The 25949-nt window shown below is 40.8% G+C and overlaps 1 protein-coding gene across 3 annotated transcripts; it reads left to right on the top strand.

Annotated features, from left to right (window-relative positions):
- The first annotated feature begins 478 nt into the window (after positions 1–478).
- On the top strand, positions 479–24914 carry GOLGA3 (golgin A3). 3 transcript variants are annotated; one of them, XM_063173511.1, is made up of 25 exons: positions 513–554; positions 972–1123; positions 2267–2618; positions 5422–5703; positions 6570–6682; positions 7158–7849; positions 9033–9144; positions 9554–9860; positions 10445–10647; positions 10740–10877; positions 11832–11993; positions 12759–13127; positions 13463–13540; positions 14511–14774; positions 15281–15375; positions 15539–15755; positions 16329–16472; positions 17097–17294; positions 17775–17891; positions 18108–18247; positions 18997–19129; positions 19326–19448; positions 19823–19987; positions 20200–20360; positions 20809–24914. In XM_063173511.1, the coding sequence occupies exons 3-25, from the start codon at positions 2489–2491 to the stop codon at positions 21014–21016; spliced, it is 4551 nt and encodes a 1516-aa protein (XP_063029581.1). In that variant the 5' UTR covers positions 513–554; positions 972–1123; positions 2267–2488; the 3' UTR covers positions 21017–24914. The 3 variants fall into 3 exon arrangements, with proteins under 3 accessions (XP_063029582.1, XP_063029581.1, XP_063029583.1); XM_063173513.1 differs by having other exon boundaries at positions 514–554; positions 5422–5580; XM_063173512.1 differs by lacking the exon at positions 972–1123 and having other exon boundaries at positions 479–554.
- The last annotated feature ends 1035 nt before the right edge of the window (positions 24915–25949 follow it).

Genomic DNA, 25949 nt, shown 5'->3' with positions numbered 1-25949 from the left:
CTCTGTAAAAGGCAACGCTAATACAGGAACAGGAATGATGCAGATACACAAGGCTGCGAGGGGCAGCCACCTTCACAAAGAAATTTTAATTTTTAATTTATGCACAACTTAATTTTAATTTACGCACGTCGGCGCCGGCCCCAGGGTCCCGACGGAGGAGCCGGTCACTCCCCCGCCTCTCACAGAGCCGGGGCACGGTCCGGGGCGGGCACCGAGGCGGCCCGGCCCGAGAGCCGCTCCCCTCCGTGCCTCCCTCCCCTCCGTGCGCTGCCGGAAGGGTCCGGCTGGAAAAGCCGCCGCTTCTCCACGGGCCCGGCGGCCCCGCCGCCGCCTCGGAGCTCCCGGGCCGAGGCCGGGACTGTGCCCGGCGGGGGCCGCGGCCGGCGGCGCGCGGGGGCAGAGCCGTGGGGCCCGCGCGGGGCCGCGCTCGGCAGCGGCGGCAGCGCCGGGCCGGCGGCGGAGCGAGAACCGCGCTGCACCGCCCCGCCCGCCCCTTCCCGGCGCAGGCAGCGCCACGTCTCGGGCAGGAGCCGGCGCCGGGCGGGCGGCCTCAGGTCTGCGGGGGCTGGCCGGGATGGGGGGCGGCTCGGGGTGGGGGCGCGGGGGCCGCTTCAGGCCGCGGGGCGCTCGGGGCTGCCCGAGGAACCGGGGAACCGCCCGGCCCGGCCCGGCCCGGCCCGGCTCGGCTCGGCTCGGCTCGGCTCCGTGGGCTGCGGCCCCGGGCCTCCCGATGCTTCTGCTGGCGCCCAGGGACGTGCCCGGCCCAGAGACCCCGCGGCCGTGTCTGCCGGTGCCTCCCGCTCTGTGACCGGCACCCGTTGTCGTCCCGACTGTTCGTGTTTTAAGCAAAATCGGTGACTTTGATACAGCTCTTTCCATATGGGCTTATTTATTGCTGTGTTCCCGTGGCGTGCCTACATTTGTGTGTGTGTGTGTGTGTGTGTGTGTGTGTGTGCTTATGCGAAACACAGGGATACAAAAGGACTCGGAGGCCGGAATGCTCTTCCATTTAATGCTGGGAATGGGTTGTGCAGAGGAAAGCCATTCTTCATCACCTTGATCATTTAAACGCGTTTTATGACAAGGACAACAAACCATCTCTTGTTGGCTGGATTTTGACAAGGTGTGAGAGCCAAAATCTTGCTTGCCTTTTGTCTGTAATTACTCTTGGTAACCTGTCACATAGCATCTGTTTGCTGTACAGTGGCAGTTCTAGGAGTTTTACTGAAAGCTTTACTATACTGAAAATCTTTTAAAATTAGTAACAAATCACAGTGAAGGTATTAAGTTTTTTTTATTTGGTGGAGGTTTCCCGTTTGCAAAGGTGCTGCAGGTTTCTGGCTCCTCCACAGCTCCCCTCTGTAAGGATCACCTGCATAACCGTGTTTTCCTGTGTGTCCTGAGCTGTTTGCTGCCTCAGTGACATTTTGGAGGTGATGGTGTTGTTGCAGGGTGACCAGGGCACTGTGGCACAGTAGCAGTTACACAAGTGCTCCCTGGAGATATGGAAGGAATGTTGTTCAAAATGTTTGTGTTTATGTAAAAATGCAGTCAAAATATTCCTGATTTGACATTCTCCAAAACCACACCCCCCCACCCCAGAGGTTAGATTAGGTATTCATAAGTTAGATCCGAATACCTGAAGAATCATTTGCAAATTCCATAAACTGTGTTTGGAAATCATTTTCTTGGCTGGTGACAGGAGAAGGCAATGTTTAGCTGCAGTCTAGGCCGTGTTCTGACTGCCAGCTTGTGCTGTAATGAGTAGTTCAGAGTCTGTACAGTGATTCATACTTGTTATTCTGCAGACAAGTAAACAGTAATGATGTAATTTAATTTTTAAAATGTTTAATCTGAATTCCATACTTCATTTTAACAAAAGATATTGAAACTCATTCCTTTAAATTAAATATATGGTATGTTTCCATATATATATACTGTAATTTACAGGAGACAATACTACTCTGTTACTGGCTTTGTTCTTAAAGCAGAGGCCAAAGAGATCTTTCCATTAAAAGGGACAATAATTCTAAGTCAGCTGTCTTGCTAAATATCTGTTGCATCCTTCTGCAGTGTATCAGTGCTGCTAAAACAGTGAACATAAACAGATCACTTTTTCTCCCCAGATCTGGATACTTGGTTGTATTTCATTGTCTCTGTTGTTACTGCATGTCCTGCTTCTGTCTGTGGGCACTACTTTATTTTTAACTCATCTTTTCAGAGCTCCAGTAAATGTTTGTAAATTCACTACAAATTTTGTTTCCAGAGGATGCAGCTCCTTGGTGATTGCGACTTTGGCTGTGAGCTGTTTCCATGATGTGGAGTTAGAGCTGCCTGCTGCACACCACCAGCTCTACAGCTCACAACTGTGCTCTTGTGGGACACTTTGATGCTGCTCTTGCTGATGGAGAGAAACAGGACTTGGTAGTTCACTTGGTGGCAAATTGTTGAGAAGAAGAACTTTCCAGGGATCTGGATAATTTTTACCATGGACTCCTCATCTGTTCAGCAGGATGTTCACTTGGAGAGCAGGAGCAGTAATGGGGCTCCCAGCAGCCCTGAAGAACTTTCAGATTGTAAACCCAAGTCACAGCTACTTACTACAGATGAAATTAACAGTAAGTTATTTAATATGCACCAAATAATTTCCTGGTTTATCCAGGCATTTATATAATCATCTGTGTTATTGTTCAGGTTAAGGTTTTTCTTGGGGTCAGGAATTTTTTGTACAGCAGTTTTAAGCAAGTTTGGTGAAGTCTATAGCTCTCTGTGCATGTAAAACTGTTGGGTTTTTTTGCTGTAGAACTTGTTATTTTGAAAGCAAAATGAAACTATTAACTTAAATACTATCAGCTGTCAGGTGAGTATTTGTTGTTCAGGGTGTCAGTCTTCAGATAATGTTTCCAAGAGTGTATACCTGGAACTCTCTAGAACAGTCAGTTCTGAAATTACTGTTCCAGAGTAAATTGTGACTGGAATACTTTATTCTGGCAGAAGAGCTCTTCCTAATAAATTAAATTACTTAGGCAAAACCCAAAATGTCTGGCTGTGCTTCCCTTTAGGAAAGAGAGATTCCGGCTTGTACTCTCCAGTTTATCTCAAAGTAACTTCTATATGCAGACAAGCTCTATAATAAAATAATCATGCAGCTGTTTATGAGAAACTATTTAGAGTCCACTATCTGAGTAGATTATAGAATCAGACTTGAGTTGAAAGGGAGCTGTGCAGGTTATCTAGTCCAACCTGCTGCACTGAGCACACCTGGTTCTGGAGCAGGATCAGGTTGCTCAGGCCCTCGTGCTATTGAATTCTGAAAGTGTCTGCAGAGGGAGGTTCATCAGGCTCCCTGCCCTTGCAGTATTTAACTGCTTTCATTGTGAAAGTATTTTCCCTGCACTGAATTGAAATCTCCATGTTTTCCTGGCAGGAGTCCGAGGATATGTTGGTGTTTAAGGATGTGGGGGTGGCTGGGTGGAGAGGTGTGTACATTGTGGCTGCCTGGATACACCAAACCACAGTGGTTCCTTGTGTAAAAGGTGGTGACGTGGTGAGGTTGGGGCCTTCTGGCACCACAGGTTTGTCACCCTGTCACAGACAGCAGAGAGGAGGCCCTGACACTTTATTTGCTTTTCTTACTCTGCCTGTTATCAGAGTGGCAGAGTGTGGTGATTCATTCATCTTTTCTGAAGCTGGAGATCACACGTTCCTGTTATCTCCTGTGCTGGACAATCAAATTGTGACTTACAATTAGATAGTGTGTCTTTCTACTGTTTTTATTCTAATTGCATCTCCTTGCCCATTGTTCTAAAAAGACTGCAGCTGTATTGACACTACTGCCTTTAAATTACTTTAGTTCAAGGAGTGTTTAGATACTGAGTGTCTCCTGGCCTCAGGAAGTCACCAGGAAACCATTCCTTCAGAATTTTGCTCCAGCATCCCTTTGGTATATGTATACCACTCACTGCTGGGAAGAAAAAATGTGAATAAAGTATAAACCTGATGCAGTTTCTGGGATGGGCAGAAACAGTATTTCTGAATGTATGAGCTGTTTTCTTATTTTTGATTCTTGTGGCTATTCTTAGCATTGACACCTATTTCAAATTCAGTTTTGCCAATATCTAGTTTTGAAACGTTAGTCATTAAAAAGCAGTCTTTCTCTGTGTCCTCCTTTACATCCTTGTTGAACTCACCCCTTCCATCATGTCTGCAACTGTTTTTGTGACAACATGGTGATCTAAATCAGAGAAGTGATTGAGGCTAAATGGCCTGAAATGTTGTCTGCATGACAAATAAGATTCTCAAAAGTATTTTATTCAAATCTTAGAGCTGATGGGTTTTGGCAGCCTAAGTCTGAAAACTTTATATTTCTACCCAAATTCAGTTTCCTCATTGAGTTTCCTCTATGCTGGTTCACACTGAGCTGGCTTGAGGGAAGATGCACTGCAGGGGTAGGAACTTGATTTTAGCACTTGCAAATACTTTGTGATCATAAATGTTAAATATTTTCCACCATCTTTAGGAAAAAAAAAAAACCAAACTAAATCTTGCATATTATTCCAGTGAGTTGCAGTTACTTCAGTGATAACATGGTGTGGGAATCAACAGAAAGGTAGTGGCTGTTTCAGTGCTCTGTTCATTTGAGATATATAATAATTAATTTAAAGTTAGATACATGGGTTTTTTGCGAGAGCAGGTTCATAAATGTTAGTAGTTCCCAGCCAAGTGAAATGAGAAATGAGAAATCCAGAGTATAAACCTGTGAAATGTTTATCTGGTTTTGAATATGCATTTTTCCTGCTGGAAAAGAAAAATACTAGTAAGTGGGCATAAAATTGGTGTTCAAGTGATTCTTTAATTGCATTTTAATTGGTAGGTTTATTATTTTGATACATATGATCTTTTCTACTGTGCTTTTGATGATGATATCCTATTTGAAAAAAATGTCAGCTCAGTTTAAAATTGAGAAACTGCTTGAGCCAGGCTGGAAATGGGGATGGTGGATGCTTTCTCCCCAGTGCCCAGCTGCACATCAAAGAGCTGAATCATTCAGCACAGGCCTGCAGCTGCTGAGGCTTACTTGTAGTAGATTGTGCCTCAGAGTTCCTTACACTCAGTGTTTCATGCTTCTAAACCTAACAAGATTTAAAAACCTCTGTGAAGTTTTAAAGGTATGTTTTATGGTGACTTTTGAGGTCCTGCTTGGGGGCAACATAGTAAAGCAAATGAAAAGTTTGCTTATTCTGATCTTGTAAAGTAAAGAATCACAAATCCTCTATGAAATGTCTCCTGCCAGTTGCTGTCAGTTGCAGTTTCTGTATTCATACAATGTAAAGGCAGTAGTGCTGGCATTGTGTTTGGGTGGAGCTGTGAAGATGAATTAAGTGGCTTGAAGTTGTAGCTCAGTAAAACTTTCTTTTCCAGCTACCAGTAATAACATCAATGAAGTGCCAAATGAAGAGGGAAGTCTGGAGATAAACAGCAAAGTGGATGCCTGCCAGAATGGGCCAGAGTCACTCTGCCTTGACTCTCCTGGGTCTTTTGATCCTACCAGCAGTGAGCAGGGTGAAGAGTCATCCCCAGGTGTGACTGGTTTCCATGACAGCCTAAGGAAGTCTCAGGGAACTAGTGCTGAGGGCCTAGCTCTTAGAAAAGAAGCTTTGCAGTCTCTCAAACTAAGTCTTCCCATGCAAGAAACTGAATTGTGTAAGCATCTGTTTATGGTGGTGCCCCTGCTTTCTCTTGCTGCATAAAGCTTTTTACTCTGAGCCTGGCTCTGGACTTCTGTAACATCATTTAAGCTTGAACTAAACTTCATTTTTGCAGTAAACTTTTACTCAGAACTGCAATTCATTTTCTTTCAGTAAACCACCTTCTGCTACAGCTAAGGCACTGCCTTACCATTAAAAACTGGCTCTTCACTGGAGGGGAATTCACGCTTTCTGGGGCTGAAGCTATTCTAATCTTCTTGATTTGTAGGAGTAACAGGTGACACTAAAAAAAAAAGAAAGCAGAACCAAGTGATTTTAAGCTAATAAAAAAAGGAAAGGAGAGAAGAGCAATGAAGGGGGAGAGAAGGGAAAGCCTTTATATAAAGGTGTCTAAAAGTCTTACTACAGGAAAGGTTTAATGTGAGTTAAGGTTTAATGTGAGTTAATAAAAGGTAAGAAAATATATCTAGGGAACCATTTTCCACTACTTGTAGGGAATGAGTGGACTGGGTAGGTCTTGCTTAGTTTTATAATTTTAGTACTGTCAGAAATGCAGGACAAGTGAGATTAAGTGACAGCAATAATTTTTGTCTTGCTGTATAATCTCTTGTCATCTCCTCCATCTGTGGAGGAACTAGAGCATTTGCAAACTGAGCAGTGGAAGTCCACAGGCTTTATCAGTGCTTACACAAGGATGTATTTGAAGAGGATCATTTGAGGTGCATGTCAGTGGGCTTTCCTTTTGTTCCTTGCTTAAGCATGAAGCATGTTGCTGATGGTAGAAGGGGCTTTTACCTTTTGCATCCCTTTTACCTGTGTTGGAGTTTTCTGTTTGACTGTGAAGATGCCTTTCCCTTACAGGCTCAGGAGAGTCTTCACTGCCACTGGAAAATGAAGAACAAATCAGACTTCAGGCAAGAAGGCGTCTGGAAGAGCAGCTCAAACAATACCGAGTGAAGAGACACCAAGAGAGAGTGAGTACCACACAACACATCTTCTAGATTGTGTTTTGTTGAGAAGCTTGAAAACTTTACCATTTTTGTTCCCTAAATTAAAATATTCAGTAGTTTTCTCAAATGAGAGAAAGCATTTTTGTCTTCTGGACAGGCAAAATGTGGTTCTGTTACCTCATCAGTAATGTACCAGTTTGTGCTACTTAAAACAGGGGAGGAAAAAACAGACACCAAACTTAAAGCAACCTAAATGTTCAATTTTGCCTATATTTTTCAGTTACCTTTTGGAGTCTCACATGAACATTTTCAACATCTATATACTGAAGCTTGATAGGGTTGGTTGCTGGTATAATTCACCTTGTTTATGAAAGGACATATGTTTAATATCAGTGTAAAAGTGTAGAGCTTTATATCTTAAGTTACAGCAAAATAAGTCTTTGATGCTGTTTCAGAGTTAACATTGTGGAATTTATTGTTGTCTCTTTGCTTCTTTTAGTCAAGTCAGTCTACATCCAAAACCCGTCCCTCCAGCACCCTGGATCCCGAGCTGATGTTGAATCCAGAAATCCTGCCAAGAGCCAGCACTGTAGCAATGACTAAAGAATATTCCTTTCTGCGGACCAGCGTCCCCAGGGGGCCAAAGCTGGGTAGCCTGGGACTTCCAGCATCCTCAAAAGAAAAAAGAAGCTCAAAATCTAAGGCCAGCAAGATCCGCTCCTTGGCTGACTACAGAACTGAAGATTCAGATACTCGAAATGCTGCTGGGAATTCTGTGGCTACTGACTTACCTGGGGGGGCTGTGATGCAAAGCAGAAGTGGCCCAACATCAGTTGTGTCTGAGATCAGTCTGCCCTCTGACGTGGATGATCGAGTGGAGAATTCCTCCTTGGCAGGAGACAGCATTTCAGAGATTGATGGCAGTGAAGTGGGAATGAGGCTGGATGGAAATGAGAGTGACAGCTCTACCTACAGCAGTGTGTCAGGGAAAGGGCTCTATAGCAGTTTGCAGAATGCAGAAGGCAAACAGGACACTCCATATACAATAAATGGCCAGAAGATACATCCTGAAGCCATGGGGCAATTTCCTTCCCTCAGTGAGGTGCTGCAGGCTGCAGCAGTGGAGCACCAGGCCCAAGAGCAAGAAGTTAACGGGGAGGTTCGGAGCAGGAGAGACAGTATTTCTAGCAGGTAAGGATATCTATTGTTAATGATATTTTCTTGGAATAGCCTATTATTTTTCTTTCCTACTCACTTTAGATCCAGTTTTAACTTACATTGTTATTGAGTCTGTTAGTAGCTTACAAATTCTAAAAGAATCTGAGAGGTCTCTTCACTTGAGTACCTATTTACTAAGTATATCTTGGAGAAAGATATTTTTGCCCTGGCTGTGTTAAATGTACTGCAAGCAGTTGTTTCTGTCTGTATGGAAGGACTTTATTCACTGAATCACTCACGAGGCTTTGACTATAAAGTCTGAAAGTACAGACTTGTCTGTCTCAATGATATTTAGTATTGTCTTTTTCCTCATCTGTGCATGTACCTTTCAGACCTCACATAGTTAAGAGATGCCAAGAGTCTTGTCCTAGATATCTTATCCTCTTCAGCCCTTTGGGAATGAGATTTAGTTTCTCAAGCTTATGTGTAAATGACAGGTATTAAACTGAGTCAGAAAGCAAATGTAGAACTGGTGAAGCCCTTAACAATGTGTGCTTTTTATCAGTTGTCTGCAGATGCATATTTTATATGTCCTACTTTTGAAATTACTTCCCCCCGCTTTATTGGAATAAAGTGTCATGCCCAAATATGTTGAGGTGTACAGTCAGTTGTTGATGATTATTCTGGCTTAGATTTCTTTCTTATGGTAATGAGAAAAGATCTTTTTCTCCAGATGCCTTGGCTGTACAGCAAGGAATCAGCATCAGGAATCCGTTATGCCGAATACCTGTTATTCCTTCTTTTGCAGCAGCTGATGGCATTTCTCAGGCACATTAAAGCAGATAGTTATGAGAATAATTGTGAAGGTTTTGTGATCCCATCATGTCCAGTTGTCTGCTTAAAATGGGATCTGTAAATACAGGATATGATGAAGTTAATGATTGCAGTTCTGAAAAATAACACATGGTGCCACACTAGATTCTAGTTGCTGCAAGTACAGGTAACTAAAGTATAAAACCTTAGCATGAATATAATTTTCTCTTTTTATCAGAGGTTGTTACACTGTGTTCTGGATCTGTCATAAACCAGAAAAAATGTCCGACAGTCTAAGCCACACAGATTCTGAGTACCTCTTAATTTCAGAGTCACTTTTCTTCAACTAGACAAGTGTTGTATTCCAACCCTGTAACTGTGCTTGTGCTGTCTCTGTCTCCAGTGTTTCCATGGAAAGCTCCATTGCAGGGACTCATGACGAGATGCTGCAGGTTATGAAGGAGAAGATGAGACTTGAAGGGCAACTAGAAGCACTCTCACTAGAAGCTAATCAGGTAGAAAATGAATTTGGAATTCTGTATTCAGTAAATAATCAAAATAAGATTTTAATTAATTTTCAAGAACCTCTTGCTCATTACTTGTGGAATTGTGTTTTGTAAAAACATTGTTGAATGAGGTACTTTACAAGAATGCCGTGGTGGGCTGACCCTGGCTGGATGCCAGGCGCCCATCAAAGCTGCTCAGTCCCTCTCCTCAGCTGGCCAGGAAAGAGCAGAAATAACAATGAAAGGCTCAGGGGTTGAGATGAGGACAGAGAGAGATGGGGAGTCTCAGCTCCAGAGCATGGAGCACCTCCTTTGGTCTTTGTCTTATCAAAGCCACTTTGCTGGGCATCTTTTTTAGTCAGCCACTAGTATATTTTCTCATGAGACTCCTGCATTTTGGTTTTCTGGACACATTCAGGCTCTCAAAGAGAAGACTGAGCTACAAGCCCAACTTGCAGCTTTGAACATGAAGCTTCAGGCACAGATGGAGCACAGCCAAAGCAGCCAGCAGAAGCAGGAATCCCTGAGCTCAGAAGTGGCCACATTAAAGCAGTCTTGCTGGGATCTGGAACGAGCAATGGCTGACCTGCAAAATGCCTTGGAAGCAAAGAATGCCAGCTTGGCTTCTTCAAACAATGATTTGCAGTTAGCAGAGGAGCAGTACCAGAGACTCCTGCAGAAGGTTGAAGATATGCAAAAAAATGTTCTCACCAGAGACAGTACAGGTGGGATGATGGAAATGTCAGTCTTTAAAATCTGTTGTTCCATAAATCATTTTATTTCAACTTGATTCTGAAGTTCAAGAAGAAGAAGAAATTTAAACTTGTGTTTATTTGATATCATACTAATAAAATAGTCTCAAGTTTAAGATGTTTGGATTTGATTTTGTGTCACAGTTTGCAAGCTGCCACTGCCAGCCTGGAGAGGGAGGCATAAATATTTAGTCCAGACAGTGGCCTAGTTGTTTTTTTGGAAAATTGTACAAATGCAGATTTGTAATGATGACTCTATGTGCCAGGACACCTACTTCCTGATGTTTAGTTAGTTCATATTTTCTGCCTCTAAGGAACTGTGAATGCTCACAGAAGTGATTCATTTAGTTTAATTTTATTCTTATGACCTGCTACTTTAGATCCTAGCACTTTGGCAGGAAAAGCCAATCTTTCTATAATTAGCCATATGTGCTTTTGTTCAACAATTAAAGAAAAATAGATAAAATTACAAATACAGTAATAATCCTTGAAAAAGTGTGCATAAAAATAGCACAATGGGGTGTGTTAGTCCAAGCTCTTTATTTTTGTTTTTCTAGTTCATGACCTGCGCCAGCAGTTGGCTTCCCTGCAGACCCAGCTCCAGAAGGTGCAGCTGGAAAGGACCACTCTGACCAACAAGCTGAAGGCATCTGAAACAGAAATCACATCTCTCCAGAATGTGAGGCAGTGGTACCAGCAGCAGCTGGTCCTGGCACAGGAGGCCCGTGTCAGGCTGCAGAGTGAGATGGCCAATATACAGGTTTGTGATTTATTGCACATGGGAGAACTGAGAATCTCTTTTTTGTCAGTTTTATCCACAGGACAAAACTGATTTTTTTTTCCTTCTTTTAGGCTGGGCAAATGACTCAAGCAGGGATGTTGGAACATCTCAAACTAGAGAATGTGGCCCTGTCTCAGCAGCTGACTGAAACCCAGCACAGGTCCATTAAAGAAAAGGAACGAATTGCAGCACAACTACAAAATATTGAGGTATGGTTGTAAAGGGTTTTCATGAGTTAGGGTCTGTCCACGTTGTGTATTTATGTTTTACAAAATCAAGATGATTCTGGCAAAGTAATATAGAATTCTTATGAATTGGTTCAAATCCTGCATTATAAAAGCAGTAAATATGTGAGAGCAAATAAATTTTCATAGCATTATGAACAATTAGAGGGAAGAAGGTCATACATTTCCCATTCAAAGGTGATACTTGCATTTTCATTTCTGGTATTTGTTTTAATTGAACTTTGAAGGCAAATGTAAATGTTGTCCTTTGCCCATCCATGAACTTGTTCAAGAGGAAACTTAATTGGAAATTAATCTAAATCAGTAATGTGCTTTTTAAATGTGTGAAATTGCTCACTAATCAGGTTTGTCCTTCCTTCCCTCCAGTAAGAAAAGTTGGGTAAAATCTGAAGTGCAGTACAGTCACTTCCAAAGTTCTTAGAGCCTTAAAATCCCCTGATTACTCTCCTTTGAGACTCTGTTTCTGAGTCTCAAAGGAGAGTAAAGCAGCAGGTTTGTGGAAGCACCCATCTGCAGTGTTACTGATAGCTTGTGGAAATGGCAGGGCTGTTTCCTGAGTAGCTACAGCATCCAAGGAGTCCCTTCTGGTTTAGAATTTTCCCAGACAGCTTAATTTTAATAAAGATTCTTTTTCTTCACGTCTTGCTCATCAACTGAGAAAGGACAAGGTGTTATTTAATAGGTATTTAGATTGTGACAAGTATGCAAAACATTCACTGTTATTCTAAGGTGTTTTAAGTATAGGAATGAGTGACTTCAGTAAAGGCATACAGGTGTGTAAGGCAGACATCAGAATTATGTTTGTGTTTTTCCTCTACAAATTTTCTTGATAATTTACTTTTCTCTTTTCCTATTTTTTCCCCACTCCTTCCCCTCCATTGAAACTGTTGAAGTTGATTCCATGCTTTTTCTATGCAGGCTGACATGTTAGATCAGGAAGCTGCCTTCATGCAGATCCAGGAGGCCAAAACCATGGTGGAAGAAGACTTGCAGAGAAAACTGGAGGAGTTTGAGGATGAGAAAGAACAGCTTCAGAAAATGGCTGATTCTGCAGCAACATTGGAGCAAGAATTGGAACAGGTAGATTGTTCTTAATCAACTTCCCAGGAATTCCAAGGGAAATACTGGTTTGGCAGAAAAAGCAATAGTAAATAGATACTGACCTCTAAACTTCTTTTTGAAACCTGAAAGATTGCTGCAAAAATGAAGTGCATACTAAAGTCATTCTGTTCGAGGTGAAAAGGCCTTTTTTCCAACCATGTCAGTAATAATACTTTTTAAAAATTTCATAACTACTGTCTTGCCAGACGCTGGGTTTTTTTGTGAATTCAGTATGTGATTATTGTAAGCATAGACAAAAACCACAGATCCATGTTCAAAGTTGTCAGGCAGTGAGGATATCATTACATACTTTTACAGAGCCTTGCTTTAACCTTGTAACCTTATGCAGGCACCATGTCAAAGGCTGCAGTGACATGAAGTATGTGATAGCTCAGTACATATTCCATGCCATGATATGGTATTATTAATAATGCTGAATTTACCTGAATTTGCTGTGGACACATTTTTCAAGTAAAACTTTTGAATACAATGAATATTATGAATATTTTAGGTTTGTCATTCTGGTCATTGCTTAGCCTGTAAGGTAACAGATGCTGCTCAAGGCAGTCAATACAATTAACAGAGCAAATACAAGTGGCCTCAGAAAGTTAAAAATATTTTCACCTTCTGCTATTTTCTCCTACAGGCTGAAATATTAATTATAATACTTGATTTTTATTAGAGTGCTTTTGCAAAGATAACTTTTGTTTTGTACTAATTTAATTTTAAAATATTTCCTGTCAGGTCAAGTTGACTTTGCATCAGCGAGATCTGCAGCTTGAATCCTTGCAGCAAGAACACCTTGACCTGATGAAGCAATTGACTCTAGCCCAGGAGACCCTGCACACCAAAGAGCAGTCCCTGGATGACCTGCAAACACAGTATGATGAACTAAAGGCCAGGCTAGAAGAGCTCCAGAGTGATGCTGCTTCTAAGGATGACACAATCCAGTATTTGCAGAATGAGAAGATTGTGTTGGAGGTGGCTCTGCAGGCAGCAAAAGCAAGTAAAGAGCAACTTGATGAAGGGGCAACACGCCTTGAAGAAGGTACAGAGGTAACATCAGAAATCTTGGAGCAGCTGAAGCAGGAAATGGCAGTCAAGGCAAGCCAGGTAATGATCTTTCTGAAATCTTACCAAGTTTTAAACACAATAATTTGGAGTACAGGTCACAGTTTGGGTAGTAATTTTGTAGTGTGCTCTTTTCTGTGGCATTGTGGGCCAAACATCTTTCCTATGCAGTCATTTGGTTCACAGTGTGGTGACCTGGTGAGTGTATTTCTGTACAAACTGTTGTGTTATCTAACCACTGAGATGCTTAGTCAGGAACAGGATCCTTGTTAGATTAGCCAATTGTTACAAATCAGACAGATGAGCTCACCAAATAAATCAGGTATAATATGACATTTGGCACATAAAGCAATGTTTGCTTTTTGCCCCTCTGGCAGGTGGAAAATCTGCAACAAGAAAATGCCAGCCTCAAAAAACAGCTTCAAAAAGTGAAGGAACAGTTCCTGAAGGAGAAGGTAAGTAAAACCAAAGACATTTCAAATACATAAACCCAAGGAGTACCCTTTTTTTTACAGCGAAGGCATGTACTTCTCTGAAGGTTTTGAGGATATTTACATCTATGTTTTGTATCACAGAACTTTGTGACATTAAAATACAGAAAATGTATAACTTTCAGTTGATTTTCTGTCTGTAACTAATGTGAAAGCTGATCCACCAACAAATGCAGGCTTTGATAGGGCTTTGGCCTTTGCCAAGTGATGCACCATAGAGAATGTCTTTGATTTGTTGATTAGATTTGCTTTTGCAAAAGCACTCATGTAAATCTTCAAGTGTTGTCATTTCCTTGCAGCTTTGAAAAATAATAGTTGCTTCGTTATTGCCGTAATTAGATGGTAAATAAGTGCTTTACTGCAAATTTTATTCTGAATTTACACAGTTTTGAAACAGCAATTTGAAATGGATATGTCATTAGTGTTGCACATATACGTGTCTTATTTATAAGGTGACACCATTAATTTGCTGCTTGATTGCTTATTAACCTAATGTCAAAGTTTGTTTTAGCTTGTTATATTTAAGTTTGGGAAGGCTGTTTAAACTGTCAGTCATAGTTAAACCCTCTTCTCATGGCAAAAGTTACTAATTATGTGCGTAGGATGGTTAATTTTTGACAATTAATTTGGTTTTTAAAAGTGGCACATAATGCAGTTTCCATAAAGAATGTGAAGAAGAGTATCCCTTACTGCAGAGAACATTAAAGTGTTTCATTTAATAAACTGCTAATAAGAGCTGTTATTTGATATCCGAGCTTGCATAAAAGCCTTTGAACCAGAGTAAATATCTTACAGAGGCTGGTGCTGGTTTGTATGACACCCTTACCCCCTCAAACTAAAAGAATATCAGTAAATACTTTCTAGTGAACTAATCAAAAATTTTGCAAAGCTGAAACAGAGGTGACATTGTCCTCTTGAAACTCTTGTGTGCAAGGTGATGGTGGAAGCTTACCGAAGAGATGCCAGCTCCAAGGACCAGCTCATCAGTGAGCTGAAAGCGACAAAGAAGCGGCTGGACTCGGAGCTGAAGGAGATAAAAAAGGAGCTGCTGAAAATCCAAATTGAGAAACAGTCACTCGAATCTGAGCATTCAAAACTACAGAAGGAAGTATCTCAGGTTCGCCAGCAGATGGTGGAACTAGAAAATCACCTCCAGTCAGTGCAGAAAGAACGAGATGATATGGAAACACGCCTGCAGGTATGGAAGGTGTAAGGCTTTGGAGAGTGTTACATCCAGGATACGCTGCTGTTTCTGGTAACTTTGTTAAGAAGCAAAATGACCACCTGCAAGTTAATGTTCTTAGTTATATATCTAAAATAGTCTTGGTTATATATTTAAAATAGTCTAGACATTTCAACATATACCTACCAAAATTCTGTAAATGCATGACTGCTTACTAACATCTCATGTTAGTGGGGAGAAGCACTACAGGAGTGGTAGAAGACTGATGTGGAAGCACTTTCCTACAGTGAACTCCATCTGAGAACAAGGTCCAAACACTCTTATGTGTTAACAGTGGTGGCCTCAAAGGAAAGAGTTAAAGAGAAAATAAAAGGGAAAGAGAATATGGAGGACTGGAGAGCAATTTATATTTAGAAATGGAAATAATTTTGAAATTTCATGATTTTTCTTTTATAATCAAACATCACAGCAAACATGCTTTTGTTCCTACACTCATGGGTCTTCTTTTCCTTGCTGTTAAGTCTTTGCAGTTCGATAAGGAACAAATGGAATCTCTTGCTGAGGCAAATCAGGCATTAAAACAACAAGTAGAACAAATGCAAGAAGAAGCAAAAAAGTAAGTGTTCTTCTAGTACAGACAAAAGAACTACAGCATCTGGTTTTCATATTTGGCTTTCAGATGTTGGGTTTTGTTGGGTCATGTGAAAAATTAATCTTGTATTACTATTTGTCAAGGAGCTTTTGTTTTTACCTGATGTTTTCTTTTCCTTTCACACCAGGGCCATTACAGAGCAGAAACAGAAGATGAAGCGTCTCGGGTCAGACCTGACAAGTGCTCAGAAAGAGATGAAAGCAAAACACAAAGCCTACGAGAATGCAGTCAGCATTCTCAGTCGGAGGCTGCAGGAATCTCTTACTGCAAAGGAATCTGCTGAGGCAGAGCTGAGCAAACTAAAAGCACAAATTACTGATGGTGGGAATGACCAGATTGCTCAGGTATGCAGATGTCCTTTGACACTGTACAAAGACAGAGCTATAAGTCTTGGAATACTATTTCACCCTGAAGTGATGAAAATATTTGGAAAGTAAAGCTAGATAAGAGCATGGTGTCAGGGTTCTGAGCACTGAGAACTTCTTTAACTATGATTTGGCAAGCTAGATTTACTGATTAAATTTTTACTGTTGGCTGGTTTTTTGGTGGAATTGTTTAATTTTTTTTAAGGGTTGGTATCTAAAAGTTTTCCAGGATTCTAGCTCTTACTGTTTTTTTCTCATTGACAGCTAAAAGTTTTTCAAGGTAGCCATAGCTTATTTATATATGTTAGGCCTGCAACAAGAAAATTAATTTACTAAGGAAAGCTCCAATTTCATGAACCAATGGAGCAAGATATCAAGTACACCTACAGCAGTAGCTGGATGCAGGGGTGGAAAAGTCTGACCAAGACCTTTAAATTAAACACTAGCACCTTGTTTCATATTTTCTAGAGAAGCAGGTTTTTAACCAAAGCAGAAGTGATTCCTGAAGATGGGTGATGCATCACTAATCATGTGTGACCCTCTTGTCTTTAGGAGAAGATCCAAGCTCTGAAGACAGAACTGCGAGCTCTGAGCAGCAGTAAGTTGATGCTGGAAAAAGAGTTGCAAGAAGTGATTTCACTGACCAGCCAGGAGCTTGAAGAATACAGAGAGAAAGTGCTGGAACTTGAAGATGAGGTGATTGCTTGAATTTGCTTGGTAGATGGGCACATGACAGTAAAAAGTGCCTGCGAGACAGGGAAAAATTGTACCAAAATTTTATTCCAGTGGTGGAGAAAATCAGAATCATGGATAGGAAACATCATGTCAGTGGTACTTGCAAATTTTGTTGCCTTGTGCTGGTTCTTTGTGGTTTCATGAGTCATTGTCCTATAGGGAAAGAGGATGAGAGAGAAGAGTGGTTCCTGTATTAGATACCAGCTGTGTCTGGTCATGAAACAGTGAGGATACATAAACCATTAGTGAACTGCTGGGAGTCATGGATCCCCAGTGATGCTGGTGATGGTGTTCAGTTGTAGAGTGGCGCAAAAAAATTATATATATCAACTGCTCTGGATCTGCATCTGAACAGTTCTCCTGGATTCTTCTTTCTAGCAAGCATTTTAGTCTTCCAACAGAAAAAAATACCAAACTGAACTTATTTTTTTTAATGTTCATTTAAAAAAGAAAAAAAGAAATGAAAAAAGAAGTCCCACTCTGGAAAAACAAGATGCTTAATGAGTTTAACTTACAAGTTTTTTGGATAGTAGCCTGAAGCTGTTTGGTTATGTTTGTTTGATTTGTGTTTTTCTTTGACTATAGCTTCAGGAATCTAGAGGCTTCAGGAAGAAGATAAAACGTTTAGAAGAAATGAATAAGAAGTTGGCCCTTGAACTGGAGCATGAACGTGGAAAACTTACAGGTCTCAGCCAGTCCAACGCTGCTTTGAGGGAACACAACAATATCCTTGAAACAGCATTAGCAAAAAGAGAGGCAGACTTGGTACAATTGAATCTACAGGTATTTCACTTTTTGATGTAATAACTTCAGAAGGGAATTGGCTCATATGAGACAAAGCTGGTGCATTTTCTCCAACTCTGGGTCCCCTGTGTGTTGTGTAACAGCATCAATATGGGGGTTGAACAAGAGATCAGAAGTGGGACTTGGCACTAAACAGAGTTTTCTTTAGAAAAAAAATTAATAAAATTGCACTACAATATTTGCAATAGTGAAAGCGATTTGGTATTTGGAACATACCAAATCCATATGTGTTACATATGGATTCATTGAGGTAAATAATTTTTATTCCAATACATTCATGTGGGCATAGGCAATGTGCTACCATTTAACCATTGTAAGGTTGAAGGTACCATGTGGGAAAGAGTAATCAGTGAACAGCAGAGAGTTGTTCTGCAATCCCTGCATTGGCTTGTGTTTATATTTCCTCTACTTCTAATGAGCCCACACAAAGCATGCATTTGTTTTTGTGATGTGTTACAGGTTCAGGCAGTCCTAAAGCGGAAAGAGGAAGAGGATCAGCAAATGCAACAACTTATTCAAGCTTTACAGGCTTCCCTAGAGAAGGAAAAGTTAAAAGTTAAAGAGCTTCAGAAGCAGGTAATGGCTCATCTTTTTATTTACTTATGATGCGATTTAAAGGTATTTAAAAAGTATATTGAAGTGAAATCTATGTTTTGTAACATCCTACTTCCTGCAGGGGGTCTGTCAGGATGGCCAGTGGCTGAAAGATCAGTTGATGTCTCCTCTGTTGTGTCCTTTTTTATTCACCTGAGAGAAAAAACAAAGTAAATCTGCATCTTGTTGTCCTGTTAGGAAGCAGCAGCCAAAGCGGACGCAGCCCACAACCGGCGACACCACCGCGCAGCGATGCTGGAGCTCAGCGAGGTCAAGAAGGAGCTCCACGCCAAAGAGCTGCTGGTCCAGGCCCTGCAGGCTGAGGTGGACAAGCTGCAGTAAGTAAATGTCTCAAAAAGAACAATAATTAAAACAAATCCTCTCAAAAAGCCATACATCAGTGAATTTTTGGGTTTGCTCCTTTGGAGTGGATTATGTTGACTGTTCCTCAGCAGAACCTGACCATGGATGCTTGTTTGGACTCTGAGCAAATATCTGCATTTTTCTCTCTTTATAATTCTGGTACACTGTTTATAGGCTTCACTATTTGCTTTTTTTTCTACTTTCACCACACACTTCTACTATTTCACATTGCTAGTAAGGATTAAGATTTTATATATATCCTATTATTTCTCTCTTTTACATCCCTGAGGAACTACATAGAGAATTAATTTGATTATTGACTATGTTCCACAATGTATTAAAATTCAGTTTGCTCCTGTATAAATTTTTTTCTTAATTATAGGAAACTATCAGACCTACATGAAAATAGATATTAGCTTAAGTCTATTCCTCCAGAAACAAAGCAAAATTGCTGACAGGGTTTTGTGGGGTTTTTTTTTTTCTGCATAATCATTTGTTTGTAATTGGACTTTTACTGGTGCACAAGAATTTATACATATCTTTCATAAAATCTTCTTGTGATTTAATGTTCTATGAATGTGTTGGCAAAGCCCTCAGTGAAAGCTGTGATTAACCAGGTTCCATGCACAGTTGTGTCATTTATAGTTAACTGGCTAACCCAGTGAAGTTCTTGTTTTAAAGAACAGATTGAGTAACTGCTGTGTCTGTTAATCTTGCTGTGCAGGGTAGAGGATGAAAAACATTCCCAGGAGGTGTCTCAGTTCCAGCAAGAGCTGGCAGAAGCCACATCTCAGCTCCAAGTTCTGCAGAAAAACCTGGATGACAAACTTAGTGAACAGCCTCTAATAAGCCAAGAGGTAAAAAGTGAACACTTACTGTGTGTACCTGTATTTCTGTTCCATTGTATGACTTTGGCTTTAATTCAGCATATTTAATAGTTTTGCTAGGTTTTCTTAAGAATGTTTTCATGAGATATAAGAATATATTTGGGATTTTGTGGTTGATTGCACCTGTAGATAATTCCAATTATGTATTTTCTTTTTCCCCTGGTAGGTGGAAGACTTGAAGTGGGAAGTGGAACGAAAAGAAAGAGAAATTGAAACACTTAAGCAGCAGCTGGACATGACTGAACAGCGCAGCCACAAGGAGTTAGAAGGGATACAAGTTGTCTTGCAGGTATTTAATCAGCCAATTCTGATGGCTGGAAATTTTGATTGCTGTAGTGGGATATTTAAAACTATATTTTTATTTTTAAAAGCATACTTAGACTTTTTTCTGAATTTTTATTTTGACTGTGCTGTTACCTTTGTAGTTCTTCAACCTCTATGCCATTAAAATAGACTACTGACTTTCTTTTAACCCAACCTCTGATTTTCGACCATTTGCCAAATCTGGCAAATTTGTTTCAAACAGCAAACAGTTCCATACAGTATTGTATATTGGTTTTTTTTCTTCTAGTTTCCTCTGGAAACTGAAAAGTTTATAAAAACATTAGTTGGCTGGAATTTTTATGCTGTTTCTCACATCACATTGATTCTCCTCCCATTTAGAACATCAAGACTGAGTTGGAGATGGTGAGGGAAGACCTGTCAGCAACTCAGAAGGATAAGTTTATGCTGCAGGCTAAAATGACTGAACTGAAGAACAGCATGAAGTCACTGCTGCAGCAAAACCAGCAGCTGAAGTTGGACCTGAAGCATGGCAAGATGAAGAAGGTATTTAAATAGAAAGAACAATTTTTGTGAAATAGAGATGCTTTTTGTGTCCCTGCTAGTGCTCTTAAACAACCTAACATGAATGTGCCTGTGATTCCTGCTCCTTAGTGCAGATGTGCACCAGTAGTATGATGTGGGACTCTTTCTAGGTGGGAAAAATTATATTGATGAATTAAATTGTGTTTCTGACTCCTTTTTTTTCCTTTAACCAGAGGAAAGAACTGAAAGGCGAGAATAACTCTTCCAATCCAGTGACTCCAGTCAAGATTCCTGATTGTCCAGTGCCTGCTGCCTTGCTGGAGGAACTGCTGAAACCAACAGCTGTGAGCAAGGAGCCTCTGAAGAACCTGAACAGCTGTCTCCGGCAGCTAAAGTATGGCCTGTTGTTTTAAACCATAGTAAGGAATCTTAAAAATCTTTTCAGGAAACCAGCTGCCAGCATGAGGAAAAAAGGATTTGTAAAATTAATTATTTATTGGGACTATATTTAGGACAGTAGGATGTTCTGCCTTTGTGAGTGCTTACTTATATGGTCACTGCCATAGTGAAAGAAGACTTTACAATAAACTAAACAAAATATCCATCCTGAATTGTACACAGCAGAAAAAATCAAAACCAGCTATTAATATTTTTTAATCAAGCACATGGTATTTGTTTTGTTCTTAAGCTTCTTGTAGATTTCTCTCTCTTGTATACAGCTATATCTTAAGTAGTCTTGGAGTAGGTATCAAAAATCAGAAAAGTAATTTTTTGGTCTTGCATTTAGCAGTCAGTTTTCTGCTTGCTAATTTTGGCTTTTTTTGTTCTCAATAAATCCAAAGGCAAGAAATGGACAGCCTTCAGCGGCAGATGGAGGAACACACCATTACAGTACATGAATCAATGTCTTCATGGACTCAGATTGAGGGCAAGTTAATGGACCTTACTTCTACAAGTCCTACAAGTGCATCAGACCAGCAGGAGACTCCTACTGCAGATGAAAAGAAGGAGAATTGTAGTGTTAGTGACAAGGAAGCTTTGACACTATAACCTCTTTATCAGTTGTCTTTCTTCCTATTGCTTCAAGTATATAAACAAATCTTTATAAAAATTATTTATTTCATTTTTTTAAATGGTGTTCAGAGTTGTGCTTTTGCCTGTAGAAGCAAAGGGCACCAATTTAGAATCTGATGGAATAGTAAATGCAGAATGTGCTATTCTAAGGGTTTGTTTGAAACAGTTCTGTCACGTTGGGTACTGCCAAGTGGTGAATCTAGCTCATTTGAGGGTTTAGTAAGAGATTGAGATGAAGATTTAAAATGAGGTCAAGAGGAGCATCTGGTTTCAAGTACGTAATTGTTCAATCTGGGTGAGTTTGTTAAGGAATTACTGTTAATTATGTAACATCTAGGTTTTCTTGTTTGGTTTTCTTTTTTCATTTGTGGGAGTAGGATGTATTTTTTCCCTCATCTTGGATAGTAGCCAAACTACAGTGAAAAACAAGTTCTCATGTTCAGCCATTAGCAGTGGTTGAGAACTGGACATGCTGATTATTCTCCTGTCCCTCCTATAACCTCTTATTTTTGAAATGCAGATTATAGACATCTGTATTTGAAGGAAAATAAGTTATTGTAAGCCATTTCCAGTTTTGAAGATGACCTCTGACCTATAGCAGAAGAAACAAGGCTGTTAAGACAAGCAGTGCAGAGCATTGGTATCTTTGGCAGATTTGCCTGGCACGTTTGCTGATGTTTTTCTCTTACAGTCACAGGCCAGTAGTGAGCTTTGCTTCACTGCACAAATACTTTGCACCTTTTTATTTCAAGTTTTGAAGTAGACACCCAGTTAAAAGTATGTGTGTAAAATATATATATATATATATATACATAAGAAAAAAAATCATAATTTTCTGATTTTGAATATCTGGTTTAATATGCTTATATACTGTAAGTTAAGGCTACAATGAGGGGTTTTGTTACTGTCATTGTTTTAATGTTATGTTTAAGTTTGCTCTTCTTTGACATACTGTACAAATGGCTTAGGGAAATCAGCCCCTAAAGCCAGAGCTTTTAGAAATGTAATTATTTTTACTTTAAAAGACATAATTATAATGCCTATAAAATTGTTATTTTTAATAGCTTTATCTTCTCCCACACGCTCCCTCTACTTTTTGCACCCTCTATTCCAAGGTGTCCAGGGTGAATGGAAGTGTTGGTATTGTGGCAGTCCCTCTGCAGAGCACCTTGACTAAGTTATTTTTAAAGCAGCTCACTTAAGTTTCCTTCCTTTGGTCCCATTGCTCCATGTGGCTCATAGTGCAGTGACAAGCCAGCCCTCTCCTCACTCTAAAATTCAGTGTTAGGGTATTTGGAAGATTTAGTGGTTACTCATGTACTAGAATATTTTTGTCCTTAAAACAAGTCAATTATATCCATTGTAGTTTGATGTTCACACAAAAAAAAAAATCTATTAAGTACAAGTAGATTCAAAGGCTGGAAAAAAAAATTCTAGTTCATGTATTTTTCCAAAGAGGCTGTCGCTGTTTCTGGGTTTGGTTGTTGCAGAGGAGGGGGAAGGATATTGCATTTTGTTTAGCAGTAAGGTGAAAAAAAATAACCAAACAAAACTCCCAAACCCACCTATATTTATCCAAAGTCTGATTTCTCGTAGCTACCACTTCAAGCTCTAGTCCAGTTGAACACTTTGCACTATAAATGTTTTTACTGAATGATTTCATGCCCTGCAGCTACTGGATTTTAACTTAGATTTTACTGGGATCAAAGTCAAGTGATGCTGACAGTCAAGGTTTTGCAACTGGTAAAGGAAGAAATGCATTGATGTGGTATTAGATGCCCATCAGATGGATTTACCAAACAATTCAAAATCAAAAGCTTTACAAACTAGCTTAAGACATGTCTGCACACTGCTGCAGTCTGCTTTGTAGAGTAAATGGTACTGACTATCTTGCTGTTGTCATGTTCTTGAAGTTGCCTGTATATTAAGCTCAAAGAAGAAAAAACCAAACCACAGTATTGTTAAAGAAATAAAAATAAACTGTAATGAATAATATATTCAGTACAAGAAAACTACCAAATGTCCAGGATTTAAAATAATACTTGTGCAGCGTTAATGTTGCTGTTCACTTTATTAAATACATTGCCTACAGTTCAGAATCCACTATGTTCTGTTAGTTCAGCAGTGGTCATATGGATAAAGGTTTTATCTGGTATCAAAGAAGCCAGGATTTTTAGAAACTTTCCTAGTTGTTCTGAATGTCAGCTCTCCTCCTGCTGCAGTTTCTCACTAGCTCCTGAAGACATCTGAGCTTGCACAATCTGCCTTAGATGTGTTTTTCCCTTTCCAAGATGAGGGAGCTCTTGTGGATTAGATTCTGCATTGGCCCAGCTGCTGCTGGCAGTACCTGGACACTGGGCATTGTCCTCTTATATTCACCATGTGCTTTTTCTACAAACACCATGTCATTTACTTAAATGAAGGACAGGGAGACTTCAGAGGGTCTAAATCTGGTGAGGTACTAAGTGAAGTTACAGAAGTCACTGGGAGGTCTTCTAAAGGAGATGCAGTGTGTGATAAAGGCAAGGCCATTTTTTGAAGCTCATCAGGTATGTTTTAATGACCCAGAGAAATAGTTGCTGCTTTATTAAAAAGCCTCACCCTGAGGCTGGCCATGCTCAGTCTGCAAAGCTTCAGGTCTCTGCTGTCTAGGCAATAAAATAACTTAGCTGTAGGAATGAAAATTGTCTCCCCTCTGCCTGTCACAGCACTGCCAAATCATCAGGAGAATCTGAAGACTAATCTCTTAAAATTTTATTTTACTTTCTCAACACTACAATAGAATGTATTTTCTGTGTTTCTTTAGTGGATGCTGTGTACTAAACCAAATCTAGTTAATGAAGGAGAAATGTCACTGCAATGTGAGAATGTTCCCCAGTGCTGAAAGCTGGTAAATGGTGCAGCATTATTTTTTCAGATGCTGTTGAGTTTTTGAGGGCTCTTGAATAACTGTGCATTTGAAAAAAAATCACAACAAAGACCAGCAAAAACCCTACAAAAGAATAAAATGTTACTGAGTCTCTGGCATTGCTGAATATTGCATAATGCTCCATTCTGTTGTCTTCCAGATTTCTTGGAAATATTTGTGCACTGTATTGGGATCAGCTGAGCCCCCTATCCACTCATGCAGCAGGAGGATCTGATCCCATAGTGTTTATTCAGGCAATATCCTAGCAGAAATCTATGGGATTTTCACATGTGTAAAGTAATATCCAGGATGAACGTTCTACTGTTCATATTGTCATGGATTATATTTTCCTCCTTAGGGGAGAGAACTGCAGTGGCACAGCTATTTTAGTGTCAGCTGTGACAACATCAGAGGTGTGCTGGGGACAGGTGGTATTACCAATATAAATTTACCTTAAGGATGACAAATTCACTCCTGGTGATGCAGAAGCTTGTGATGTACATTTTATTAACTTTGTGGGGAAAGTGGGAATAATTGCATGTGACTTGCTGTGATCAGAGCCTTTAAGTATTTTCTGTGAAAGCAATTGCTGTCCAGAGGAATTACTAATGCTCAACAGCTGTCATCTGATCCCTCTGCCTCCTACTAATGAGCAACACTTTGGTCTTGGGCAGCCTCATTTCCAATACAGATGCACAGATTTCTAGGGGAGGGAAAGATGTTCTGGGTATTGTAAATGAAATGGTCTATTTCACGTATGACATTCAGTAATGTCTGCTTAGGCCGTATTTGTAAAGATAGAAGTTAATAATTCCATGTTCTTGAAGAATGGATAACCCAGGGGCTGGAGGAGTTACACTATGTACAATTAATGTTTATGATCATACTAAGCATGTTGATTATAAAAATTATGTGCATAGGGATTCCTTTAAAAGTTTTGTGCAATAAACTATTTTTGCTAAAGGGCTCCATGTTGTTTCTGCTTCGAGAGAGCTACCATTTTCTCTTTGGTTTTGGACAGTAATTTTTGTGTTGGGATGTTGAATATGCTGTGTAGCCACCTTTAAGGAAAAAAAATCTTATTTTGAAAGACAACATTATTGTGTATTGATTTTTCACACATCTAAACTTCATTGTGTTTGTATTTCCATTATATTTTCTTTTTCTTTTTCAGTTAGCTGAACTCATCAGGGAAGAAACACAATTCCTTGGCCTGAATTTTTCAGCCCGTGGAGTGTACAAAATGGAACAATGCAGAAATTTCATCTTCATTCTAATTTAGCAAATTAAAACTGAGGTGAGAAATTCCTGTACCTTCCTTACAATACTAAACAGTGTGAGTTAAAGCAATACTATTTTCTTAAGGACAGCAACTTAAACCACCAAGTGCCTGCCCTGCACATAGTGCAGGTGTCTGTACCCTAAGGCAGGAATGCTGCACTTGCTGGGAGGGCTGGTTCACGTCTGTGCAGGGAATGGTTCTCCTGCACTAGAGGCCTCCTGCGCCCTGGTTTTCCACCTTCATGGCTCATACGAGACTGCTGCAGCATTTTAAGGTTAATACCCGGACGGAACCTTTCTAGAGCGGCCTCTGAAGTGCCCGAGTGTTCCCGGTTCCCAGGGCTGCTGCAGTTCAAACCCTGCCCGCCTGTCCCGGCCTAGGGCAGCGCCCGCCCGGCAGCTGCGGCTGCTCCGCCATGTGTTGCCCCGCAGCAGCGGCGCCGCTCTCCCTCGGCCTGCCCGGCCCTTCCCCGCCCGCCCGGCGGCTGCGGCTGCTCCGCCGCGTGTTCCGCTCCCTCGGCCTGCCCGGCCCTTCCCCGCCGCCCGGGAGCCGCGGCCGAGCGGAGCCGCGGTCACGGTGAGGCCCAGGCAGGCGGAGGAGCCCCGTCAGCGCCGGGCGGAGCCGCCGCCGCGTCTGTTGGGGGGCGGGCGCGGGGCGGAGGAGCTGGAAGCCGCGAGGCCGCGGAGGTACCGTCCCTGAGGGCGTGCGGGCACGGCGGC

The sequence above is a fragment of the Melospiza melodia genome, chromosome 20 (genome assembly GCF_035770615.1).
Source record: "Melospiza melodia melodia isolate bMelMel2 chromosome 20, bMelMel2.pri, whole genome shotgun sequence".
NCBI lineage: Eukaryota > Metazoa > Chordata > Aves > Passeriformes > Passerellidae > Melospiza > Melospiza melodia.
This window is presented reverse-complemented; position numbering and strand designations above follow the sequence as displayed.